The 24,405-nt window shown below is 37.7% G+C and overlaps 3 protein-coding genes across 5 annotated transcripts; 2 read left to right on the top strand and 1 right to left on the bottom strand.

Annotated features, from left to right (window-relative positions):
- Positions 1-325: 325 nt before the first annotated feature.
- On the top strand, positions 326-904 carry LOC148864289 (E3 ubiquitin-protein ligase ATL15-like). Its single transcript, XM_088976309.1, has one exon. It carries the CDS (start codon positions 326-328, stop codon positions 902-904), a length of 579 nt encoding a protein of 192 aa, XP_088832435.1.
- A 5,964-nt stretch (positions 905-6,868) lies between these two features.
- On the top strand, positions 6,869-12,563 carry LOC148864290 (RING-H2 zinc finger protein). Of its 3 annotated transcripts, none has more exons than XM_088981112.1 (2): positions 6,869-8,005; positions 12,149-12,563. In XM_088981112.1, the coding sequence occupies exon 1, from the start codon at positions 7,080-7,082 to the stop codon at positions 7,974-7,976; it is 897 nt and encodes a 298-aa protein (XP_088837238.1). In that variant the 5' UTR covers positions 6,869-7,079; the 3' UTR covers positions 7,977-8,005; positions 12,149-12,563. The 3 variants fall into 3 exon arrangements, with proteins under 3 accessions (XP_088837238.1, XP_088837239.1, XP_088837240.1); XM_088981113.1 differs by having other exon boundaries at positions 6,869-7,990; XM_088981114.1 differs by lacking the exon at positions 12,149-12,563 and adding an exon at positions 11,451-12,114.
- A 2,193-nt stretch (positions 12,564-14,756) lies between these two features.
- LOC148864291 (Late embryogenesis abundant (LEA) hydroxyproline-rich glycoprotein family) lies at positions 14,757-15,799 on the bottom strand. The gene has a single exon (XM_088981345.1). It carries the CDS (start codon positions 15,702-15,704, stop codon positions 14,928-14,930), a length of 777 nt encoding a protein of 258 aa, XP_088837471.1. The 5' UTR covers positions 15,705-15,799; the 3' UTR covers positions 14,757-14,927.
- Positions 15,800-24,405: the final 8,606 nt, after the last annotated feature.

Raw genomic sequence — 24,405 nt, forward strand, 5'->3', positions numbered from 1 at the left:
GGCTGTAAATTTTTTAAGTCTTATGGCAGTGAAGTTAGCAATTTAGCGATTGTATACGTAAGCTAGAAAGAAATTAAAGAAAAAGTGAAGACCCCTGTCTGTCTCCAAATTCTCTTCCTTCTTCATAAATATATATGGACCCCTTTGTGATGCTCTTTTCTCCTCTCCCCCTTCTCCCTTCTCTCACCATTTCTTCTCCTTTCCCATCTACTCTTTTCTTCTCTTTTCTCAAAGAAAATCTTGTTTCTCCTTTATTGAGTTGAGCTTCTGCTATCCTTATTTTTTTTTTATCTTCTAGATTCCGGTCTGTCGGTCGGTGTTAATGATGGGCTTCTCTTGTTGTATTGGCATTAAGATGCCAAAGCTCGTATCAGACCTACTAAGCCTGGTGGAGTATGTCAAATTGCTGATGGTGGCGGCCCTCTTCCATCTGGGTCTGTTGACTCTGTTCCGTCCCTCACACCTGAGGGATGCTCATGGTGCCGATCATGTTCAGGAGTCTGGAGGGTATCTCCCATCCCTGACTTCCCCAGTTGTCCCGGCCACAGTCTTGAGTCCCACATGGTTAGAGGCAATCAAGAAGAGGCTTCCAGCGGTTGAATTCGGGGATTTTCTTGAGAGATCGGGAGGCAATAGAGAAGAAATGGAGCATCAGTCAGTATGCATGATATGCTTGTGCAGCCTGGAGAAGAGGCATGAGATCAGAGAACTACCGAATTGTTGTCATGTGTTTCATAGGGAGTGCCTGGATAAGTGGGTGGATGGGAGCCAACTGACATGCCCTTTGTGTAGGTCCAAGCTGTTGCCCTGTCGTGGTGGAGGGGATCATTCAAAGGCAGCAGCAGGAGGAGATCCATGGATGTTGGAAAGGTTTTCTTACCTCTTCGGTGAGGAAATCTTTTGATGTAATATGATGGATTTGTCGAGTTTGAAATATTAAAGCAGGAGGAGGGCATTCATTAATTACATTTTGTGTGAAGTAATGAATACTGATCTCTCTCTTTATCTATCTCTGCCTTGCCATTTAATTAACAACTATATATCTTGCTCCTGTTAGTTATCATCTTAGAAATGTGATTTTTCAGTTATGGGGTGTTGTTTAATTGATCAATAATTAATTCAACAGAAAGAGTAAGCAATTCCTCCGCCTCCAGAACTGGTTCCGATCTGGTCTGATAAAACGATTCCATGTATGCATGTAGTGCTCAACTCAAGCAGTCGAACTTTGTTTCTGTTGAAAGGGGGAGGAACCCGTCCCTTCCAACAAGTTCAAGCCTTGACCGATTGGGTTTCTTTTTTTTTTTTCCTGCTCTCCCTCTCTCAGAAGTCAGACCCTCACCATCTGCTCCTCCGGTCGGTGCTCGCAGCTCTCTCAGCCGGAACCGCCTCTTCATTCCAGTCGGTGCGGTGGGGGTTCTTCTTTGCTTGGGAAACGGGGAAGTGAATAACTGGATATGTGGCCCCGCGTGATTGGGTGGTGTCACGTTTTAACATACTACTACAACTATTACAGTGAACACTCACAGGCACGCTAAACTAATCCCCCGAAGTCGTTTTATCTTCTTAACAAAACATTTAGGGGTGCAAAATGGACCGGATCATCCGATCCATTTGGTCGAATTTGGATCACCATATTCGGATCTTTGGATTGGATTCGGATCGCTCATATCCGATCTGAGAAGATTCGATTCGATATATTATATATTTATAAATATAAATATACATATAATATATATGTTATTTATTTACTTAATATATATATATATATATATATATATATATATATATATATGTGATGAAAATAGTTAAAAAATACTTGTATTTTTTCTTTTACTTTAATTTTCTTTTAATAATTTATTATTTTTTAAAGATAACATATCGGGTCGGATCAGATCCGAAGATCCGACTTACCGATAGGATTCGAGTTCAAATCAAGTCTTATTAGATCCGATTGGATCTTAAGATCGGATTCAAATATACTTTGATTCGAATCCAATCTAATCTGTTTGCATCCCTACAAAACAATAAACAAATGAAAAAATTTCACTTTATTATCCTAGCTTTAAGGGTCGATTCAAGTTAGTAATTGAACTTTCAAGCATGTCACTGCAATACCTAAACTTTAAAAAAAGTGTCAAGTTGGTTCATACTTCCTACCATTAACCGACCGTTAGTTATCTATTAAAAATGTCAAAACCACCCTTCAAAAGAAGACATTGTTCATTGTCTTCTACCTTAGACTGAACCGGTTAAGGTGTTTGAGATTCTAAACTAATGAAGTCATTGTCTTTTACCTTTAGATCTGAAATACATTCTTATCTAGTTATTTCTTTGCTTTCAGTTATTGTTTCCCTCTATCATATTTCATGTTTTTTTTCTCTCTTTTTCTTTGAAGATAATTGGTTAAGTCTCAAGGTAGAAAACAATGAATAATGCTTTTTGAAGAGTAGTTTTGACATTTTCAACAGATAATTGGCGATCGGTTAACGATAGGAGCCAACTTGACACTTTTTGAAAGTTTAGGTATTGCAGTGACATGTTTAAAAGTTTGGGTACTAACTTAACACTACCCCCAAAGTTTAGGGTGCTAAAGTAGAAATTTCCATGCCTAATAAATAATTTATTAAAAGAGGTTTTCTAGAGGGGAGCTGGGGAAGGAAGAGAGGTAAGTTGTAAACTAAGGCGATGTTTGGCATTGACTGTTGCTCCAAAAAATGGTGACACATCAGCACCATGTTGGAAAAATTGGTGCTGTAGAAAACAATAACATGTTTGGAACCATTTTTTCATAACATATGGTGTTCCAAACCACCCCTTGGAAATCGAGAAGGCGTGGTCTGGGGAAATGTCGAATTTGATGTTTTCTCAATTTGGAGCTCATTGTTTTCAACGAGGACATGATGTGATAGTGATGTAGACTTCCTATATTGGGTATTAGTGCTGAAAACAGATATGGAGCACTAGTATCAAACAGAAGGTGCTGTTGTTGCCCCAAGAATCATCCTACTTGGCAACAACATTTCCAAAAAAAAGATAATGTTTTCTTAGAAAACGGTGTTGTATATGCACCATTGATGCCAAACATATACTAAAGTTTTCTAGAGGGGTACAACTTTCGAGACATGCGACAAGTTCAACATTTAGAGATCTAGTGGATCTCTCTCCCTTTTTTTGACACGCAAGAAAATCCCTCATTGAGGTGGTAGTGACGAGTTGAGATCTTCTGCCAATAAAACGTGTTCCATCCCTTTACCAATTTTATCTAACACCGCATATCTCACCACCAGACTGGAACCCACCACAAAAATGGGACCCGCTATGTATGAGATATGTGATGTGAGACCATGTTGGTAGAGAGTTGGAATCTGTTTTGTTGGCAAATGATCTAGACTACTGAGTGGTGATCGGTGAAGTGAAGATAGGGTCAAAATTAGAAAATGATTGAATAGAATATTAGGCCTTGTTTGGCAACATTCTGCAAGAGTGTTTTTTTTTTGTTCAAAAACAAATGCGAGAAACAAGTCGTTCCCAAGTGACAATAGTGCCAAAAAAATGTGTTCTTTGGGAGTGATAAATCGACACTCCCGGAGAACACATTCTCAAGGAACGTGCGGTTCCCACATCATCCCAATTTATTTATGAACACGAATGTCGTGTTCCCACTCGAGAGAAGGGGCAACACTGTCATTTTGCATTGATGACATAAACTCCACCCCTCCAAGCCCTAGTCATCGAGTTGTTCCTGATGCTCCCGCTACAAACCTGGTGAGTTGCATCAAGGACCAACAACAAATGACGAGTTTATCATCTCTCATGACCATTTTCTAGTCATAATCTCATACACATGTAAGGTTTTCTTCATTGTTGGCGTTTCTAATTTTGTATGCTTTGTTTTTTTATCCTAAAACTTTTTCCATAATCAAAATTTTCTTCCTAAATGCATCTCCTCCTTTATTGTTATCTTCACAAACTCAAGCTATTGATAAAAAACCTAGGTTCCCATCATCACTAAGTCCTAGTTTATTGTAGTAACTACAACCTCCGAAGTCGCTCAAAGCCAGATTAGAGAGCCTACTACTGCACAGATGTGAGGATGATAATTGGAGTGCCGATTTAGATCCCCGGGCATTCAGCCCGCCCCCGGTCCTCTAAATAATAAGAAAAGAAATTAAACAAATGCTAACGGATGTATGATTATAGGTCTTCAATGGCTGTCGATTAATCAGGTTGATTTTCTAACCATGACGATTTGCTCAAGTCCAATTTCACAAGTATTATGTGAAAAATAGGACCATCAAGTGGTTTAGGTATTTACATCCTACACACGATAGGGAAACAACCAGATGTCCCGTTTAACAAAACAAGATAAAACGGTAACAACAAAAAAGAAACAGACCTGATTACATCAAGTGCCTAAGAATTGTTTGGCCTTGAAAGCTTGACAAAACAGCACGAAACAAAATGAGCACCAGTAGGATTGATCTGTAACAGTCCAGAAAAGTCCTTTTGGTTCGTCATAAAACCATCCAAGTTATGTACACCAGATTAGCTAGGTAAGCAGTTTCATAAAGGCTGAATGGCTTATTGTTGTGTTTTTAGTGGATATAATAGTTATATAAATAAAATGTTAAGGGTTTTAGCAATCAGCGCAACATGCCATGCAGCCACTATTTGCCCCTCATTTTTTAAGGCATGAGTTCGCATTGTTCAAAAACATAGATTCAAGATTTGTTTTTACAATTAGAGCACTGATTTGATTTTACCCACCATTCTTAAAAGCATCTACTCAAAATTGATAATCAATTCAAGTGTTGAGTATGCATTTTCCAAACTGGTTTAATATGTGTATGTATTATGCGTATGTGGTTTTGATATTTGCTTTACATTTGTGTATGTCTGATGGGAAGACTATAAATAATTCACGTGTTTTTTTGGGAAGCACTAACTAGACTCGGTGTCAATTTTCCCCTCCCACCGCAATGTAAATTCTTACCATTTCTTGAATTTCCGACAAATGTGATAAATATTTAGCTGTGTATTTTGGTATAATAGCAAAATACTACGTGATGATTTGGGGTTCCTTAGCCAAATTGGTTTTCTTGTGCCATTTCTAGAAGAGAGATACCATTTGTCCGACTTTCGAAGACAACGACGACCAAGGGGTGCAAAAGAGGAGTTTAATTACAGGCATTCAAGCTTGTATAACTGCATAGAGCGGTGTTTTGGTGTGTTAAAATCAAGATTTACAATCTTAAAACTCATGCCATCATTTTCTTTGAGAACACAGTGCAAGATAGTAGTAGCTGCATATGTATTCACAACTTTGTTCGAGATGAAATTAAGAGAGATAAGGTTGATGATGATCTTTTTAATGAATATGAGAATGGGAAATTGCAAATCAAATAGCTGATTCAATAGGATGGCCTATGATATAGCTTGTTTTCCTTGTTTTGCATGGTTTGTTAAATGGGTAGTGTAAGACAATGACTAGTAGAATTTCACACTTTGGTTATGAATGGGTTGTGTAAGATGATAGTTTGCTAAATACATTTGATAACCTTTACATGTAATGTGCCTGTCTTTTATTTTACTTTTTTAATGAAGTATGCAAGTCAAGAATCAACGTCCAATTTATGCTTGTGGACATAGCTGAATGCATCTGTTTATTTAAAAAATAGAGAGAAATTATGGACAATGGTTCTATTGATGCCCTATTGAAGTGGTACATCTCTTATCAGTTATATGTTTTTTGTTATGAAATATTTTGGATTTTAATAATAGAGTTTATTTTTTTTTAAGCAACCACCTGAAAATGATTTCACATGGGGAAACCAATTCATACCTTGTAATGGTGGTAAACATGTTGAAGTACAAGAACAACCAATTGCATGAAATAGGGACCAATTTGTAGCCATTACTACTTGGAGGTGTTGTTGCATCATGACATGTTAGACTTTTGTTTTATTCGTTGTATGTTTTGTTTAGATTCTCAAGCAATCAAGGATTAAATGGTGATAACATGGAAACATCGTTATCACATGACACATGTTTTGTATGATTAATTTTATGTTTAATGTAAATGGATTTGCAAAATTGGTGTTAAGGAATAATTTGGTTATACTAACTTTATTTCTGTTTTTATATAACAAAAAATCCATTCTCAAAAAATAATTTTCCAAAAGCCTCTATTGTTCCCGAGGACCAAGAAATAAGATTTTGGGTAAATTACAAAGACCCCCTTGTACTATGGGGTCAATGACACAATCCCCCTTGTACTTTTTTTTTTTGTGACAAAGTCCCCTGAACTTTAGTCGTTAGACAAGGACCCCCTTCTATTAATGTTCCGAAAAAATTTTCATCCGATTGCTTAAAGTTTTTTAAATGTCCAAACTACCCTTTTTATACTATTCATTGTCTTCTCCATTAAAGTTGGTGAAATGGCTACAATAAAAACAAAGGTTTTGAAACATTCAATGGAGACCATTAACAAAATAAAGGGGACCCCTTTTATGGTGAAGATGGGAAAAAGGATGAATTAGAAGGGTAAGAAAAAAAATAGAAAATGTTTAATGGGGTATTTAGGGCAAGAAAAAGAAAATAGAAAAATTTTAATAGGGTATTTTTGGTATTTAATGCTTTTCGTCATCTGATTTAACGGCCAAGGGGGTCTTTGTCTAATGACTAAAGTTCAGGGAGGTCTTTGTTGCAAAAAAAAAAAAAAAGTACATGAGAGACTTTGTCAGTAACCCATAGTACAAGGGGTCTTTATAATTTACCCTCTAAAATAACAGGACCAAAGTGATAACATTGCCAAACAGGACCTTATTGTAGAGTGGCTACGGCTAATAATGGACTACGGAGGATTGAGAAACAAGCAAATCGCGTAATAGTATTATCAATTTTATCATCGAACCGAAAGAAGAGAATAAAAAGGAAAAATCATAGGCCAGGCCAATCTTTTTTTCTTCCTCTCCTTCGTGGTTCGATCTAAATCCAATGGAGCCGTCAGAGTACATCGTCAAGAGGAGGAGAGAAACAACGATAACAACAGAAACAGCAGCAGCAGCACCACTGGATTGATGTCTCCTCCAATCAGGAGCAGCAGCAACAACAACAGCATCCCTAATAAACCCCATCATCATCACAGACCCGCCTTACTCCCTGATCTCTTCTTAACGGCTCTCTCCCTTCTCTTCCTCTTCTCTTCCACTTCCCCTAAACTTCATCATCTCATCCTTAAAATCCCTCCTTTCTCTCTACCTCCCGTCCCACGTCGCCTCTTCCTCAAAAGCCCTATTACCATTATGTCTCAAACCAAGCCAAAGGACCCCAACCTCAACCACTTCTCCACCCCACAATCCCTCTCCGATTGGCTCAAGCCGCGTTTGCCTTCCGACTCTTTCTCCTCTTGGGGGGTCAAGCCCGGTACCAAGAACGTCCACAATCTCTGGCTCGAACTCTCCCAGGGCGAGACCTCTCTTCTCGATTCCACCCCTCCCCTCCGCACCGTTCACGTCGCCACAGTCCGAATTCTCGACTCCCATGGTAGGGTTCTCCTTGAATCCCACCAAGAACTGTCGGACGGCACCGTCCGAGAACGATGCCGACCCTTATCTGAAAAGATGAAGCCTGGTGAGAGCATTGAAGATGCGGTCGCGAGGGCCGTAAGCGAGGAGCTTGGTTCCATAATTCGGGCTTCCTCTGGCAACGTCGATGTCAGTGGCCTCGTCAGGATCGTGCCTGGTTCATACCAGACAAAGGTGGAGGAGCGGGTTTCGGCGTCGTATCCGGGTTTGCCTGCTCGATATGTTTTGCATTTGGTGGATGCGTGGGTCGAGGGGTTGCCCAAAGGGGATTTCTGTACAAAGGAGGAGGAGGAGTACGGGGATTCTTGTGACATTAAGATTGCAGAGAAGGCCGTCTTTGTAAAGAAGCATTTTTGGAAATGGATTGGCCCTGATTCTTCTGTTTGTTGATGTTACCGTAGAAGGTTAGTTGTTGTCTGGTGAGTTTGAGCTTATCTTCTCATCATTTTTGTTTGCCTTTTCTTTTCTTTTCTTTTCTTTTCTTTTTTGTTTGCCAATGTTTCATCTACTATTATTCATTTTCTGAGTTTGTACAAGTGCAATGATACTTACAACTATCACATCTGTTTTATCTCTCCAATAATCTCTGTTACAATTGAAACATAAAGCTTATCGAATGAAACAATACATGTACGTTCTTTATCAATCTTTTCTGTCCCTCCTCATATTTGAGCTGGTGGTGAAAAACTTATCTATTTAGAATTTGTGTATGCATGGGGATGCGGTTTGCTAGTCCGTTGGCAAAAAGAAAATCTTTTTCCTCTTCATTGTCAACCAATACCGGTACTTCAATTAATTCAAACAACCGGAGCTAACAATAGAATAAGCAACCTTGGTTGCACTATCATCCTTTTAGGATATAATCCATTGGAATAACAGAGTATGGGAATATTCATAAAAAAATAACAGAGTATGGGAATGCCTCTAGAAGCATGTTATGTAATATAATGCCTTAGTGCCTTACCTTTTGTGCATAAAGATGGAGTATGGGAATGCCTCTAGAAGTATATGTTGTTTGACATCTCACTGAGGCATCTGCTAAGCTCCACTCATAGTTGTCAAGGCGATGCCTAGGTGACAAGGCACCCTTGGAGGCTTGCCTCGCCTAATCACCAAGCAGTTTTCTATAGTGTGTTAGAAAAAACTTTCTTAATTTTTTGAGGTTATAATTTTAAAACAGACATTTTAAACTAAAATATTCATTTTGTGTTTATATACTAATTTCTTTTTATTATTTTCTTATTTGTTAGGGTTTAATCAACATAAACATTGCTAAATGCTGTATTGAACCCTGAAAGACTTCAAAACCTGAATCAATAAGGGAGAACTTAAAATGTTGTCTAATCAACACATTTACTTCTTTTTCTTTACTAATTTTGTGTGTCTATATGCCAATTTTCTTCTTCCACTTTTTCTTTTCTTTAGTTCTTTTCCTATAACAGAAATGGGGGTTCAGCCCCTATATTTTTTGAAATTTCATTTCTTTCTTCTTTTTTTCTCATGAATATGTTGATTTTCTATACTTTAACATGAAGTTTATACTTTTCTTATGAAAATTATGGATAATTATAAAGGAAATATGATTATGGAACCTAGGGATCTACCCTATGATACACATTTTTACTTGGAAAATAATCCATCGCCTAGACACCTAGGCAACTAAGTGACAAGGCGCCCCTGTCACCTAGCCTCACCTTGGCGCCCTGAAAACTATGGCTCTACTAAAAATAAAATAAAATAAAATCCTCTCATCTACCGTCAGTTTAATACTCTTTCCTGCATGGTTAAGAATCCTTGTAATATCACTCTTTGATTCCATCCCGTGCTAGTAACAAACGAAGCATTTGAATCAGTTTAAATAATTATGAGTACAGCTCCCATACCCGTATCATCTTGACATGCTTGAACTTGCAATTCTTACAAATCTGGTTTTCTTTAAGAGAGAAATACTCCCTGAAAGATGAATGAAGAGACAATTCTCCCTGAAACTTTAAAGACACAATAATACATCTGCTCTCTCTCTCTCTCCCCCTTCCTCCCCTATAATATTTTTAAGTGTATATTGAACATTTAGTTCCATGATTTTTAACTGGTTGTTTGGCACCTTAACCCTGAACTTGGGGTTAATTTGTAGTTCTCTTAAAAAAAGTAAATATAATAATAGAGAAACTCACACAAGCAGTAAGTGGATACTAGTTGCTCTCCTCCGATCAGTTTAAAAAAGGCTTCAGTTATGCTGACATTCCTCCCATGTCGACAGTCTGCCCAGTCATTCTCTCACTGCCAGACCGGAGCTAGGTTTCTTCATGATGTTTGATGGCAATTGTAGATCAATCTCAAGTTTGCCTCTTGTGGCTGGCATTGGGGGTCTTATTCTAAATAGAGAGGGCAATGTGATTTGGGCTTTCAGTGGACCGGTTGGATCCATTGATGCCTATGAAGCTGAAGTTAGGGTGTTGGTGACTGGCCTGAGAATTGTTAAATCACTTCAGCTTAACTCTGTTTTCATTGAGGGGGACTCTAGGAATGTTATTGGTTGGACTACCCGCTACCCATTTGGTTAGGGCTCATAGAAGCTGGGTCGTTTCCTCAATGAGATTGGTGAGATTTCCTCTTCTCTGATCTTTTGGCCAAATCTGGGGTGGATAGAATTTTTTTATATAGTGCAAACACTTTGCCTTTGTAATTTGGGTGGTTCTTATGCGATGCCTATGAAGCTGAAATTTTTGAATATAATAGTTACCTTTTTCAAAAAAGAAAACAGTGAGAAAGGTTGCCTTCATCATCTTGTTATCTTGTTATCAATTGTTTAGAAAGGAGAAAGAAGCCGAGCAATCTTCAGAAGATAGTGTTATCTTAATAAGATGGTGCACAAGATCATGACTAGTCTCCTCTATTTAGTTGAATATGTTTAGGTGGAAGTTGCTAGAATTTATCTGGCAAGAATAGTATGGAGTATGTGGTGAATATTTAGAATGTTTAATTGAGGCAGAAAGGTTTCTGAATGAAATTTTGTTCTGGACTCAGAACTCCTGCTTCTAGTATTAGAAAGAGGGTTTTCATGTTGAAAACTTACTGATAAAATTTTGACATCTCACCTTTTATATAGAGAAGCATTTGTTTATTTGTGTTGGACAGGATAGCTGGGTAATATATTGGCTAATGGTTTGTTCCATGTCTCAGATTTTACCAACTGACCCAGCTTTGGTCACTTTTAATGAATTTTTAAGTCTCAGTTTGGAAGGAGTACAAATACAAATATGTAGAGTACAAAACCTTGTATTTTTGCATTATTTTGTATGTATTTGTGCTGTACATATTTGTATTTGTACTGTTTTCAAACTGAGCCTGAGGTACAGACTGACAGACCTGTGCATGTGCATGAGTAGAAAAAAAACGTCCAATAATAAATGGTGGGGCTAACCCCTAAAAAGATTTTATTGATAGGGGAGAGCAATTCTGTGAAAGGAAAGAAGTTTTGGGATAGAGAAAGAGAAAGTGAGGGATGTATTAGGAATTAAGAGCAGCTTGGTTATACGGGATTTTAAGGAAGGGCAACTATGGTATGATAGATTTGAAGGGGAGAGAGGGAGGGAGCCAAAGGCTGAAGTGTCTCTCAATGTTGAATCAGCGATCAGAGCACCTGCCACATTAAAGAGACTCCTTGGAAGGAAATAACTGAACACATTAACCAGTGTCAGTTTTTTTGGATGAAAATCCATAACAGATGTTATCGTTGGTCTGATTTTTGAGAAATTTTAGCCGGTTTGGTAAAAACCAATTGTCCCAATTATCAGTCTTCAATGTTCTGATTTGGTTGGTGTCTCCCATATTGTCAATTTTAACATGAATGACAATTGACAGCTCTTTATAATAGTCGGTGCTGATTAGGCATTGAAGATATTCAAGGAGCTTGGTAGTAGAACAGGTTGAAGGATTGCCTCAGAAGTCAAAATGGTGGCCAAATGTAATTGAACCTGATAAGATTACTTATAGCTCTGAATATCCTGCTTGTCTAAAGATTGAATGGTAGAACATGGATGGAGAGATGGGGTTGTTGAGGGCATGTAAGGTAGTGTTATCTTACCCACAAAGTTACCAGCTGCAATACCGTTCTCCTGGATTACTCAGGGTCGCTATTGACAACACCATTGATGTATTAGCAGAGTAATGGTAGAGAAACAGTGTCAGCCAGAAGGAATCATTCACCTCCTACAGGTTGAAGCCTTGAAGGTATAAACAGGATGGAAAGCAGATGATATGGGGATATTATCACTATGAATTGGTTTCTGGGGATAATGTGAGAAGGTTGAACAAGACAAATCCCATGCTCAACATGTATTTGGTTCTCACATAGAAGGAAACAAAAAGGACATGTCTTTAGTGCTAAAGTCCACATTTTCTTCTTTTGAGTATCTTTGCCAATTTGCTGATTTGTAATTCCATCAGCTCTTATTATTCCTGTATAAATGCCAGGATGTGTCAATATATATACACTACCATCAATGAGATGTAGATATCTAACTTAGATCTTACCTGACTGAAAACTGATCTTATTGCAGGGTGTGAAATTAGGGGTGCAACTTGGATCAGGTTGGGTTGGGAAATTGTTAAATTTTCAAAGGGATCAAACCCTAACCCAAGCCCCATATAATTGATAATTTTCAAATCGGGCAACCCGACTCCGACTTGCAGCCCTATGTGAGATATTGTGGTTACTTGTGTCAGTCAGTTATGGGTAGCTTTGGGACAATACTGTCTTCTCACCTCTTTCTGTAAAGGTGGTTCCTCAGTTGCAGACATTTTTTTTTGGGTAGTATGTAACATGATGAAAACCTTCATTTTTAAATCATATTTTGCTGCCTTATTTTGTAGAGACTACCATCTGAACATGTCTCCTCGGCCCCAAACTATTCTGAGTGCTGACATGTAATCTGCTCCATGCTAATAATAGATGTATCTTGAAAATGTTTGTCATGGTTCACCATGTCCATGCTTGTGGATATTCTTATATTCTTTGGTTGGCCATTGTATTCTTTGATGGCAAGGAAGCTGTTTGAGTGTTTGTCAGGGGTAGTGGGGTACCTAGTCAGATGCTTTTCGTTTCAGTCAATCATTATATGTCATCGGCTCTTTAACTACATATGACAGAAGATTAACTTCAAAAGTATTTAGACACGTTTAGAAATATAAATATAATCTTTATTCTAACAAGGGTTTTAAAACAATAGCACATTGAATAAATTCAATTACATTTTACATATAATAAAACATGTAAAAAATTGAAGGATTGCCACCATTAACCAGGTCCTAACAAGGCCGATAGCTATTTAAAAAGTCAGCCTAATCGGACGAGTTTTAAGTTTTAATGATGAAATCTATTTTTTTTTTTTATTATTTTTTGATCATTTATTAAGGGTTGTTTAGTGCCATTGCCGTTTATTTAAAAAATGTTTTGTATGACAGTTAAATGGTTTTTGACAAGTAAATGGCATTAGACATCACATAAGCTGAATAGTGAAAAAAAAAAGTGTTGAGGAAAACATAAAAAATAACCCCACCAGATGGTTTTCATACAAACCGAGACAAATGTTTCTTTAATAAGTCGTTTAATATAACAATGTTTCAAGCCCCCTCGAGGGAAATGCCCATTTGACGCTCAGTTGGCACCATTTCAGATAAGTGGATCTAAGACCCTCTCGCCCACGAGATCACATTCGTGCCCTCTCCCACATGTACATCTCATCATGCATGCATTGGGAACATCTCCTGTGCTTGTCATGAATTCACATTGGCACCTCAAAGAGTATGTCCACAGAACCAGCTCTACAGCCCATCCTAACCGTGTATTGGGAACATCTCCCAATGACAAGTACGGGAGATGTTCTCAATGAATGCAGAGATGTGCATGAGGCGCTGATATATTCTCACTTGTCATGGGGAGATGTTCCCGGTACATGCGTGGGAGGTGCTTGTGGAGCGCCCTCTGTGGGGGCACTAATCTGATTTCCTTGCCCACGGTTTCAAGTACTAAAACCTATAGTTTGCTTTACACTACTATTAATCTGCAACCGCTTGTTTCCAATACACGGGTGGGAGGTGCTGACGCACTGATCTGATCTTCTCGCCCACGGTTTCAAGTACTAAAGCCTTGACTATATAGTTTGATTTACACTACTACTAGTCTGAAACCGCTTGTTGCTGGTACCCATGCGCATAAAACTGGGCCTAGTTTTCCGAAGTCCGAACTGTACTGTTCGGCCAAATTTCCTTCTAGGTCTGTAACCCATGTTTTGGTAGAGACTTGTTGAGAGCCCAAGGGCCCAATCGACCACTAACAAGTATCAACTCGGTGATTTAGAAATAGCGATGCCAAGCAGAAACAAATCCCAAGGGTGCTAATTCGTAATGTTAATCCAAATTGCTTAAAGCTGTGTATTCATTCAACTTGTAATGAAATGACCATTCTAAGCTTGTAAAGTGGTCATTTTCAGAACAATGAAAATTGAGAAGTCGAATTCTAGGTGGGTTTATCCATCCAGTTGCTCTCCTTCCAATCAGACTGAAGAACTTAAAATATTGTATAATGCATGAAAAAAGTTTTCAAGTAAAAATTAATTGTGAACACTATCCAAACGAAATTCATCATGAGCTTAACCTTTCTTTTTAGACGAGTTAGACCCTAATATATACATTAATATATGATCATCTGAAAACAAAACAAGGCAGAAAGAAAATTACGTACGAAATTCCAAAGCCGAAATGAACCCAATGGCCAATTTTTTGTGTCTACCTGGTCAGATCGGTACCATTAAAGAGGAGAAGTGACATGGAAATTAAAGATTCTTTGGCCAAGAAAAGTGACCGATTTCCAGTCCTTTATATATTTTCTTTATTCTTTCTTGGAATCTCATCATCACAAAGGCCAGTTATTATCCTATCTCCTTTTACACATAGGATGCCAATTACCAAGGTAGAATGTAACAATATCTTCAGTCTGATTCTTCATTAGAGTTTGGTAAAAGTTATCTTTACCCAACTAACTGGGATTAAGGCTGAGTTGAATAGAGTTCAGTCTGCCCCTTGTTTCTCATATAGCCCCAACCGGCCAGCCCCATAAACTACACAAGTTAAAACAACAAGAAAAAAGTAGCAGTCCAGATACCACTATGCACGCTTCCAAGTTTCAATCTTATGTTTCATTAATATTAATATTATTATTATACAAGGCTTTGTTAGCATTAACAAATAACAAACTATACCTGCTGCAGAATGCAAATCAACGAAAACTTCATAGAACTTACTTCGAAAATCAATCTGAAGCTTGTCGGTGGTTGTTATTCAAACACTGGTAGAACACTGAGTCCCTTGTTTGGAACTCAGTGGACTGGACACAGCGTTTGGTTCAAAGGCCATGATGGCAACACACTCAACATTGAAACGATACCGCCCGGAGACCCACGTCCCTACCTTCCACCGGAGCCGTCCGTTCACTTTCAGACTTAGTATCAGTTTACCCGTCGTCTGGTCACGACCCACTTCATAACCGAAGGACGGAGCCACTGGAAGCCCGATTCCGACTAAAGACGCAGTTAAGAGGTTTCTATCCTCGTGTCCCTGGTAAAAAGGAGGGAGAGAAGTGTCGAGAGTAATTTGTTGGCCCTTGTAAGACGCATAAACTTGGAGCTGGTCGTAGTAAACGCCGACCTTCTGATTTGGGTTCTTGGAGACTAAAGTGATCTGTATGGAAGTGTTGAGAAGGTGAGGACCTGAGAGATTGAGCTGGTAAATATCAGCCTCTTTGAGGTGGAATTCAGGCTTGGAAGGGCGAAGGATGAGCCAGACAAGGAAGACTACGGAGAGAACAGAGATGAGAAAGGTGGAGAAGGCGTAAAAGAGTCTCTTGTAGAGCTTGTCTACGTTCAGTCCGTGCTTGGCGCAGTGTTTAGGAGATTTTATTGGGAGTTGAGACATTTGCAAGAGATCGAAGCTAAAAGGAATTACAAGGCTAGAAGCCAGAGAAGCAAAGCTTAGAATGCCAAGAGACGAAGTAGGGTGAAGTGGGGAGGTGTTAATAATAGAGAGTAGTGCACAAGCACAACAGAAAGCGGCAATCATTTCGTTCTACCGGTAGCTTTTGACTGGTAGATAGCAACTTAGTGATCGCCGCTTTTCCTCCACCTCTTCTTCTTCTCTTCATTCATGTATCATGTGTGTGTGAGAGAGAGAGATATTACGTCCTCTGGCCTCTCTGGAAGCTCCTAAAATTCTGAAACATATATTGAATTAAAGTAATTAAGCTTAAAATACCATCTATACTCTATAGATGGATAATGGACGGACCCGCCATACATGCATCTCATCCGTTCACTAAGTTGGCCGCCTTACGTGATTAAGGGACGTACGTGACACATAAGACATAACATAAAGCTTATAAGTATTTGTATTGTATCCATCGGAATCATCATACCTCGTATATTCTGTGCATCTCTAGCTTTGACGGGTAGAAATGGATGGATATATAACCCACTTGATGGTGCACATACGATACGACATGGGCACATGGCACGCACCATGCACATGAGGGATATCCATACATGACGGGTCCCAAAGTCCCAATAGCATCTTATCTGCCGAATATACATGCGCCCTAGAGAGAGGGAGAGAGAGAGAGAGAGAGAGTCCCCCTTGGCTAAAAGCTCTAGGATTGGAATCTCTGATGGTCTGATCCAGAATTTAAAGGTTTCAATCCAATGTTGTATTCGTTAGAGGAATCCAACACGATATGATGCTTTTACTCACCATGTATGTATATACTTGGAACCAACCAGAGTCAGATAGAGTCACTTTAGAATAATTGGGAAGAAAGTGAAGCACTAGATTAAAGGAGCAAGTGCCCATCAAAATGATTAATTTAAAGGAGCAAGAGATAGAGTCATAGAGAGAGAATAGCCAATAAGGAACAAAGTAAATAGCCTTTTTCATAGATTGAAGGCACACAATCGAGTAATGTATTCACTTTCTCTGCAGCTGCAGCTCTGCTCATCTCACCCGCCCTACATATGTGATTAAATATAAAAAAAAGCGACGGTTCATGCTTGATAAAAGTACCATGCACCAAAGATTTTTTATTAATATTGGAAAGTGGGTTTGTTCTAGCCCTCTTTGGTCTAACATGGTTTTAATTAATATACAGTTGCAGTATAGACTCTAGCTAGAACCTCACAGGTAGCATATTTAGATTTTAGAGGACTTCATAATCCCCACCACCACTACATAACACATATATATCTACTTAATGGGGTCTCCATTTCCATAGTTCCATACCATGAGAGTTAGTTACCTTCTCCAAGCAAGAATCAATGGTTGATCTTGATCCTCAGACTTCAGAGCTTTGCTTTATTTATTTAATTTATGTGGAAAATGCATCTACAAAAGTGCAAATGAAGGACAATTTGATCAATAGAAGTTCCTGATATTTTTGTCCCTTCTTTCAGCTGTATCCATTGATTGCCGAAGCAAAACATGTAAAGAAGAGAAGCTGAGTTTGTGGAAGCCCATTGAAATCAGCTTACTACTTGAGGTGATAGAGATAATCTCTGGCCGCAGCAGTTGCTTTTAGGTTAAGGAAAGAAAAGGGAGGGCTCACTGAAGAAAGTGGGTTTTGTGGAGCTCTACCCATGTTTGACATCGGGAGCGAGGGGACTCTACTTTATATTGCCTTTTCTTTCCTTTCTTTTTTTTTTTTAATTATTGATGAGTGGCTTCTCACCTTCAATCATGACAGCGTTTGTCCTCATCAATGACCAAGCCCCGACCCTGATACAATTACTATCAATCCCTGGGGCCGGAGGGAATCATCTCATTATTGCCTTTTCTCTCTTCCATTCAATTGCTTTGGTCCAACTCCCTAGTCCCTCCCTACTGGTACAGTGGTACGTCATGTAAACATGAAAAAAAGATGCTTTTGACCCGACCGGTTATTGTTAATCGGGTTCAAATCATGGTTTTAAAATCGATTCAGTAACAAAACTGTATTGACCACCGGGTCCTGGGTCAAATGGTTCCATCATTTGGTTCAAATCCCGATCAAACAGTTTTTTAGATCCAAAACTGGATTTAAAACCATGATTAATTCCTGGATCAAACCGTCTGATCATCTGATCTAATCTGATTTTCAAAATTATGGTTCAAACTAATAAGTAAACCCTTTTCAACCTTAAAGCTTAAACTGTTACATGAGGTCTTTGAATAGTTTTTTAGTTTTTAACACGCCTTCTCACATGAAAGTTCATTAAACTTAAAGCATGAAAAAATATAGGTTCACCAATATCTTATACTGAAACTTAATTAATTATAATGGAGGCAATGAAAATAGAACATTAGACCACTTCATCAAAGTAAATGTAATACCATCCTATCGGGTTTGAATCAAAATTGTTTTGGGGGTTGATCTAAAACCATGTCAAACACAACCGGTTGATATCCTAATTTGAAAGTAGGGTTGGGTCGGTGGAGCATATTGAATTACACTGCAACCCACGTACAGTATAGACGATCATCTCTTGATTTACTGGTTTATGAAACCTGGATCTTAATGGCCTTAGGCCATGAATACTATTACCGACTAATTCCCCTGACTGTTGTTGGAGATTAAGTCCCATGAAAGAAGGCAGGAATCATCCGATAATTTATACAAATGGATCATCCAATTAATTGTACTACTACAGTGAGCTTTATAGTGTTTTCTTTTTTTTTTAAATAATGTTTATTCAGACGGTTCAACCAAATAATCAGATAAGTTAACAAGAGTTTTGACTGCTGTATAGTGGGCTGTGGATAACCAATGTTATGTGGGCTCATATGTTTTATGACTTATGTAGTCAGTTAGAACTGCTGGTTCAATAGACAGCTAAACAGTTATTGCATTCAATTAATCCTTTAACTCATTACCCACAATGCTATCCACAAGTCTACTTATAAGACACTATAACCTCAAATGGGTTGATCCAAGTCAAAAAAAGAAAGCCAAGTGGGCTAAGTCCATCACTCTTACTTGTGGCCCAAGGAGTACGGACTAATTGCTTGGCTTGCTGGAATTAATTATCTAAAATTATCGGAACTTGATTTAGAGCTATTACACCAATCTTGTTAAGAGTAAAGAAGCCAAATTCTATAAAAAAAAAGGGAAATTATTTTAAACTTACCATGAGTTTTTAGCATTTCTCTTAAATTTACCACAACTTTTCAAAATGTCTAAAACTCACCATGTCACTAATTTGATGTCAAACAGACTAACCGGTGTTAATATATTACCATTTTAATATTTAGACATGAAAAGAGAAAAAAGTTCAAAAAAATATTTTCAAATATAAAATATATAAAAATATAGAAATTACAAAAATATATACAAAAAATCATAGGAATTTAAAATAAGATAATTTTTTTTTCAAATTATAGAAACTATAGAAATTGATAAACAAAATCAAAAAATAAAAATTGTAGAAAAAACACAAAAAATTATAGAAAAACACAGAAATTGTAAACAAATAACAAAAATACAGGAAAATTTATAGATTATAGAAAATAGAAAAATGTAAAATAAAACATTGGAAATTATAACAAAACACTAAAAATGCAAAAAAAAAAAGAAAATTGAAAACTGAAGAAATACTATTTTTCCTCTAACTCACCATTCAAGGATAATTTGGTCATGAAAATTGTTATTTATGTTGACATGGACACCTCTCTTAAGAAGCATTAACGGTGCAATAATGGAAGGTGAGTTTTGAAAAATAAAAACTTACTGATATGGTGAGTTTAAGAGAAATATTGAAAACTCATGGCGAGTTTTAGACAAATTTCCAAAAAAAAAAAAAAAAAAGAATAAGCAAACCAATAACATGAAATTGCTACAGGCTAGTTCCTATAAAGTTCGCAAAGCCTCTCATGCTGATACATACGAGTCCAGGTTAGTTGGGTTAATAACAAGTTCATACCAACAGACAATTGGAGTTACACTAATCTCGCCTTTTGAGGAACTGTTCAAAAGAAAAGCCATTATTATCCACCAAGATATCTTGCATTACCAGAATTGAGGGTCTGTTTTGGTTCATAGCCGGAATTGAAATGGTATATTTTCATTCTGTTTAGTTCAGATAGGAATTGAAATCAAATGGAATAGAATTTCATTTCCAAGAGAGGGGAAGGAAATGCCCATTCCCTTGAATGGGGGAATGCCATTTTACTAGAAATGAGAATGGGATTTTAATTCTGCCAAGCCGAACGGATCCTAAGTTGCAAATACCATATGACCACCATTCGAATATCAATCTTTAGTCTTTATTTCAGGCTATAGAAATTTAGGGTTCGAATTTCATCTCTCAGCTTTGCTCATATATCCAGACTTGCAAACAAGTAACGAAAACAGAATTCAAAACTGGCTACGATTTACCAAGTACCAACTCAAACGTTTGATTTGAAAACCACCGTTCAATGAAAGGTTTGACCGGTTAATTCAACTCCTGCTACGCAGCAAAACCTACCTATGCCAACACAAGTGACGAGTACGTTCCAACCGCAAATTGCACCCATATGTTCTGAAGCCAGTTGCACTTGCAAGACGATCAAATTCAATCACAGACAACCATCAAATCTATATATGGGTCCTACTGCTACAAAGATCAGAACTTGGGGCTACCCAAAATCCTGAAATGAGCGTAATTCACATCAAACTTCTGTTTCGTTTGATTACCAAAAATAAAAATAAAACAACAACAAAGTTTAAGGTTAAACCAGGCCCAAGCCCGACCAGAGCTGGAGACAAGCCCAAGGGTCAATCCCAATCTATCCAATCCAATCCACTCTAAATTAAAATTTTACACTCAGGCTGGTCTTAGATTGGTCAGTTGGGCTCAGGCAGTACTCAGGAACTGCTATCCACAAATTGTTCCCACATACTTACCCACAGAGCACCACCACCATGGATTCAGAACATCTTTTCATGAATGACAAGGGAGATATTCCGAATATGCAACTGTAATGTTACGTGGGTAAAGATTGGGAACAACTTGTGGGTAGCACATCCGAGCCCCTCAGGCAGGCTTATTGAGCCCAAGGTATTCAAAACCTTCCATGATTTCATTGTTTATTTTCAATATGTGTATATATGTAAACAAGATTCAAAGTATCGATACACCTATGTGTATCAGCAGAGGTGTATGGGTACTAAAAACCATGCACTTTTATATATTTTTTAGTTTTTTTTTAAATATTTTTGTAAGTTTATATATATTAAAAAAAGGATTCTCAAAACACTTGTAAATAGGTATTTTGGAACCTAAAAGATATGATATGATATATTTGATACAGAGTGTATCATATCGAAATTTTGATCTTTATATTTAAAGTCAGGCCAATTTGGGTTGGGCCATGGTTAGACAAAAAACTAGTTAGATTAGGTCTAGGTTTGAGCTATTCTAAGTTAGGCCTAGCTCAAAAAATTAGAATAATCAAGCCCAACCCGAAGACAAAAATCCAAGCCCAACCAAGATTTCAATTGATCTTGAAAATTTAAATAATGCACAAAAAATTCTAAAACAATCCATGCCAATCCAAATGATGTTAACACCATCAAAATTAATTGTCACCTTGGATATACTTTGTTTTATTCTAAGATCTTAGAGTTCTTGTTGTAAACCAAGGTTCAAAGTATCAATACAGGCTGATACGTCGGTCAGCCTGTATCGATACTTTTTTTATGTTTTATTTTTTTTTAAACCGATTCAGAGGGGTCGGTTTAAGTCCTAGCTACCCTCTGAATCATGGTCTGACCCAATAAAACCCCTGTAGGGGTGTATCGAGAAGCCATCGGTACAATAAGTATCAGCCAATACGGGTCGATATGTGTTGATACTTTGAACTTTATTGTAAACTGCATGCATATAAGCTCAAGTATAATAAAACAAAGCAAGAGGTGGGGAGCTAGTATTATTTCAGGCTTTTCAGCCTACTTTCCCTAATCCTAGTAAAGTTAAATGAAAATATGAGTGTGGTGTCAATTTAGGCATTTTATCTTTAGGCTAATTTAATTGACTCTTACACTGCATATATAAAAAATTCGTTGGAGAGGGTTTCTGCAGTGATTGAACTGCATAGAGCTGCTTCCGATAAGTTATGAACTACATAGCTTCATTGGTAAATTGATTTTTGGGCCCATGTAAACCCATTTTCGACTTTTTGGATTTTATTGAATAGGGAGTCTTGACTTTGTGGGTTTTAGAAGTCATTGCATGAAAGCCCTCCTAAATGAACACAAAGCCACAAAGGCCTCTTCGAACCACAATTAGGATAGTTATGATAAAAAAAATAAAAAATAAAAATTGACATTTATGGAGTCTTTAGATTGTAGGCCCCACTAGAAAAAAATTCCTGAACAAAGACAAAATTCATCCAAAAGTGAGTACTTATTCTTCTTATTACATCTCGACAAAGTATCTTTTAACCTCTACCATGTCAAGTAGTGTACTACAATTGGGCCTGGTTAATCCAAACCAAATACATTAGGTCGGTTTGGTTTGGTTTGGTTGGACTGTTTTGAATTGGGTTGATGATTAAGTTAGAGTTAGGGTTGACTTTTACAAACCTGACTTGATCACTTCGGGTTTTATGTTCTATTATTGCTGATTTTATGATTAAGTTAGAGTTAGGGTTGACTTTTACAAATTAAGTTAGATAGTCCATTTGTCTTTACTCTTTAGCCCTAAACCTAATGGCAATTTGTTATTAGTGATTTTTATTTCATAATTTTATGTTCTATTATTGCTGATTTTATGATTTTAGATTTTCAGTAGAAGATTTATCAATTCTGATAATTGGAAACATTCTTTATTTCATTTTTGTACTAAAATAACTGATAAAAAAAATTAAAAACATCAAACAAGCAAATACAATAAAAATGTTATCAATATATGGTCATAGAAGTTTAGTTTAAATCTTCTAGCTAACCAAAGACAAACAATTTGAGAGATTCTATGAGAGGTTGGGTGCGGTTGGATTGAGTTAAGGTGGTGGGAATTTGGGCTCGGTTGATTAGGGTGGGTTAAGGTTAGGATTGGGGGGGTTTGGAACCTCGGGTTGGGTCAAGGTTGACTTCAACCCGATCAAAATGGGTCCAACTTGCATCCCTATCTTCAAGAACATAAAAGCAAAATGGAGACAGCCTCATTGAGTCAGTTTCTTATAAAAAATGGAGACAGCCTCATCAAGATGAATCAAGCAAGCTCAGCCTCATTGAGCCGGTTTCTTATAAAAACGGAGACAGCCAGAAGATGTGAAAACCTATCTAGTTCTCTTTTTCCCTCAGGGACCCAGGATAATTGTTTGGCAGAGGGTGAGGTCAAAGGAGAAAGTAGCTAGATGATCAGGAAGTGAATATTAATGAATGGGGTGGATACGTACACCATGTCAAATTCGTTTACCCTATAATAATTAATGTCTATCTTCTAGCTTTATTAGGGCGCGGCACTGATCAATGCCTCAATGGAGCGAAGCGAAATAATGTGTAATTATTTCGCCAAAGCCAAAGGAAACAAGGAGTGGGGCAGTGACTTATGTACTTTAGATCTTCTTTCTTTACTTAATTCGTTCCACACTTTCCCTGTCCTTGACAAGATAAATTAGAATAAGCATCCACTACATACAAGATAAGGACTTCAGCGAGCGAGAAAGAGAGAACTTTAATTTGAGTGTAGAGCAGAGTAGTAGAGCGCCTAATATAATATTCTGACTTCTGAGGCATCTGCATGACTGCATCATATACCGATACCGATAGGAGGTAGCTAGGAAAGCAACTACCAAAAAATACCGAGTCGAATCAGATACCCAACCCAACCCCCCGTCAATCACATTCCAGAACCTCAAGTTTCGATTCGATGAGATTTGATTCTACGGTCGGGTCTTCAATCTTCTTCATTCATTGCCTTTATAAATATTATTTAATTAATTCACTAACCATGCAATTGAAGCCAAGTTTCAAATTTGCCGGTGAGAAATCAAGCATGAAGCATCCTCCTTTTCCTTTTCTAGTTCTTTATATATGAAGGAATAAGGTCGGTATTGTAACTTACTAACTTTCAATTTCAATTAGGGAAGTTGGTAATTAATTTGGGATTGGTTACTTCCATCGTCGTGAACCTCAAGGTCAAGGTGAAGAAGGCAAGTTGGCATTGCACTCAGCATCTCGACTTTGTCTTATATTGAGACCTTGACACGTGTACGACTCAGATCAGTTGAACTTTCCTGCACTCACGTGTGTACGATTATATATGTATGAGACATCGAGACCGCACACGTAGTGAGACACCTGCCAGTGGCCCAGTGCCACACCTAAATGGGAAGTGTTGGATAACTACAAGAACAAGGACAAAAAATAAAAAGTGTAATAGATTTCATTTCAGGCAAACGACGCTACCGAGCCAAGCGTATCCAATACACCGGAGAGGGATAGGGCCGTGGGGGCAAATTTCGTCGTAATAAGATCCGATCCGAGCCAAGCCTCTACAGTCTACTGAATGGCGAATACTCATTAAGTGACGAGGTATAGTAAATTAAGAGAAAAACCCAAAAATCAGTACTTGTTGGCGAAGTAACCACAACAAAATACTGTTAACTTGTTCCACGAATTTAATCACTCCTAAATGAAACGGAAGATAAAAAAAAAAGCTAGAATCGAGACGGACCAGAGTTAGCAATGACCACTCACTATCAAGAGTGTCGGTGCTAGTGGTGGTGTTGCCACTCAGAATATATATATATATAT

Source organism: Nelumbo lutea, chromosome 3 (assembly GCF_056320005.1).
Source record: "Nelumbo lutea isolate HS-2025 chromosome 3, American lotus-T2T, whole genome shotgun sequence".
Classification (NCBI taxonomy): domain Eukaryota; kingdom Viridiplantae; phylum Streptophyta; class Magnoliopsida; order Proteales; family Nelumbonaceae; genus Nelumbo; species Nelumbo lutea.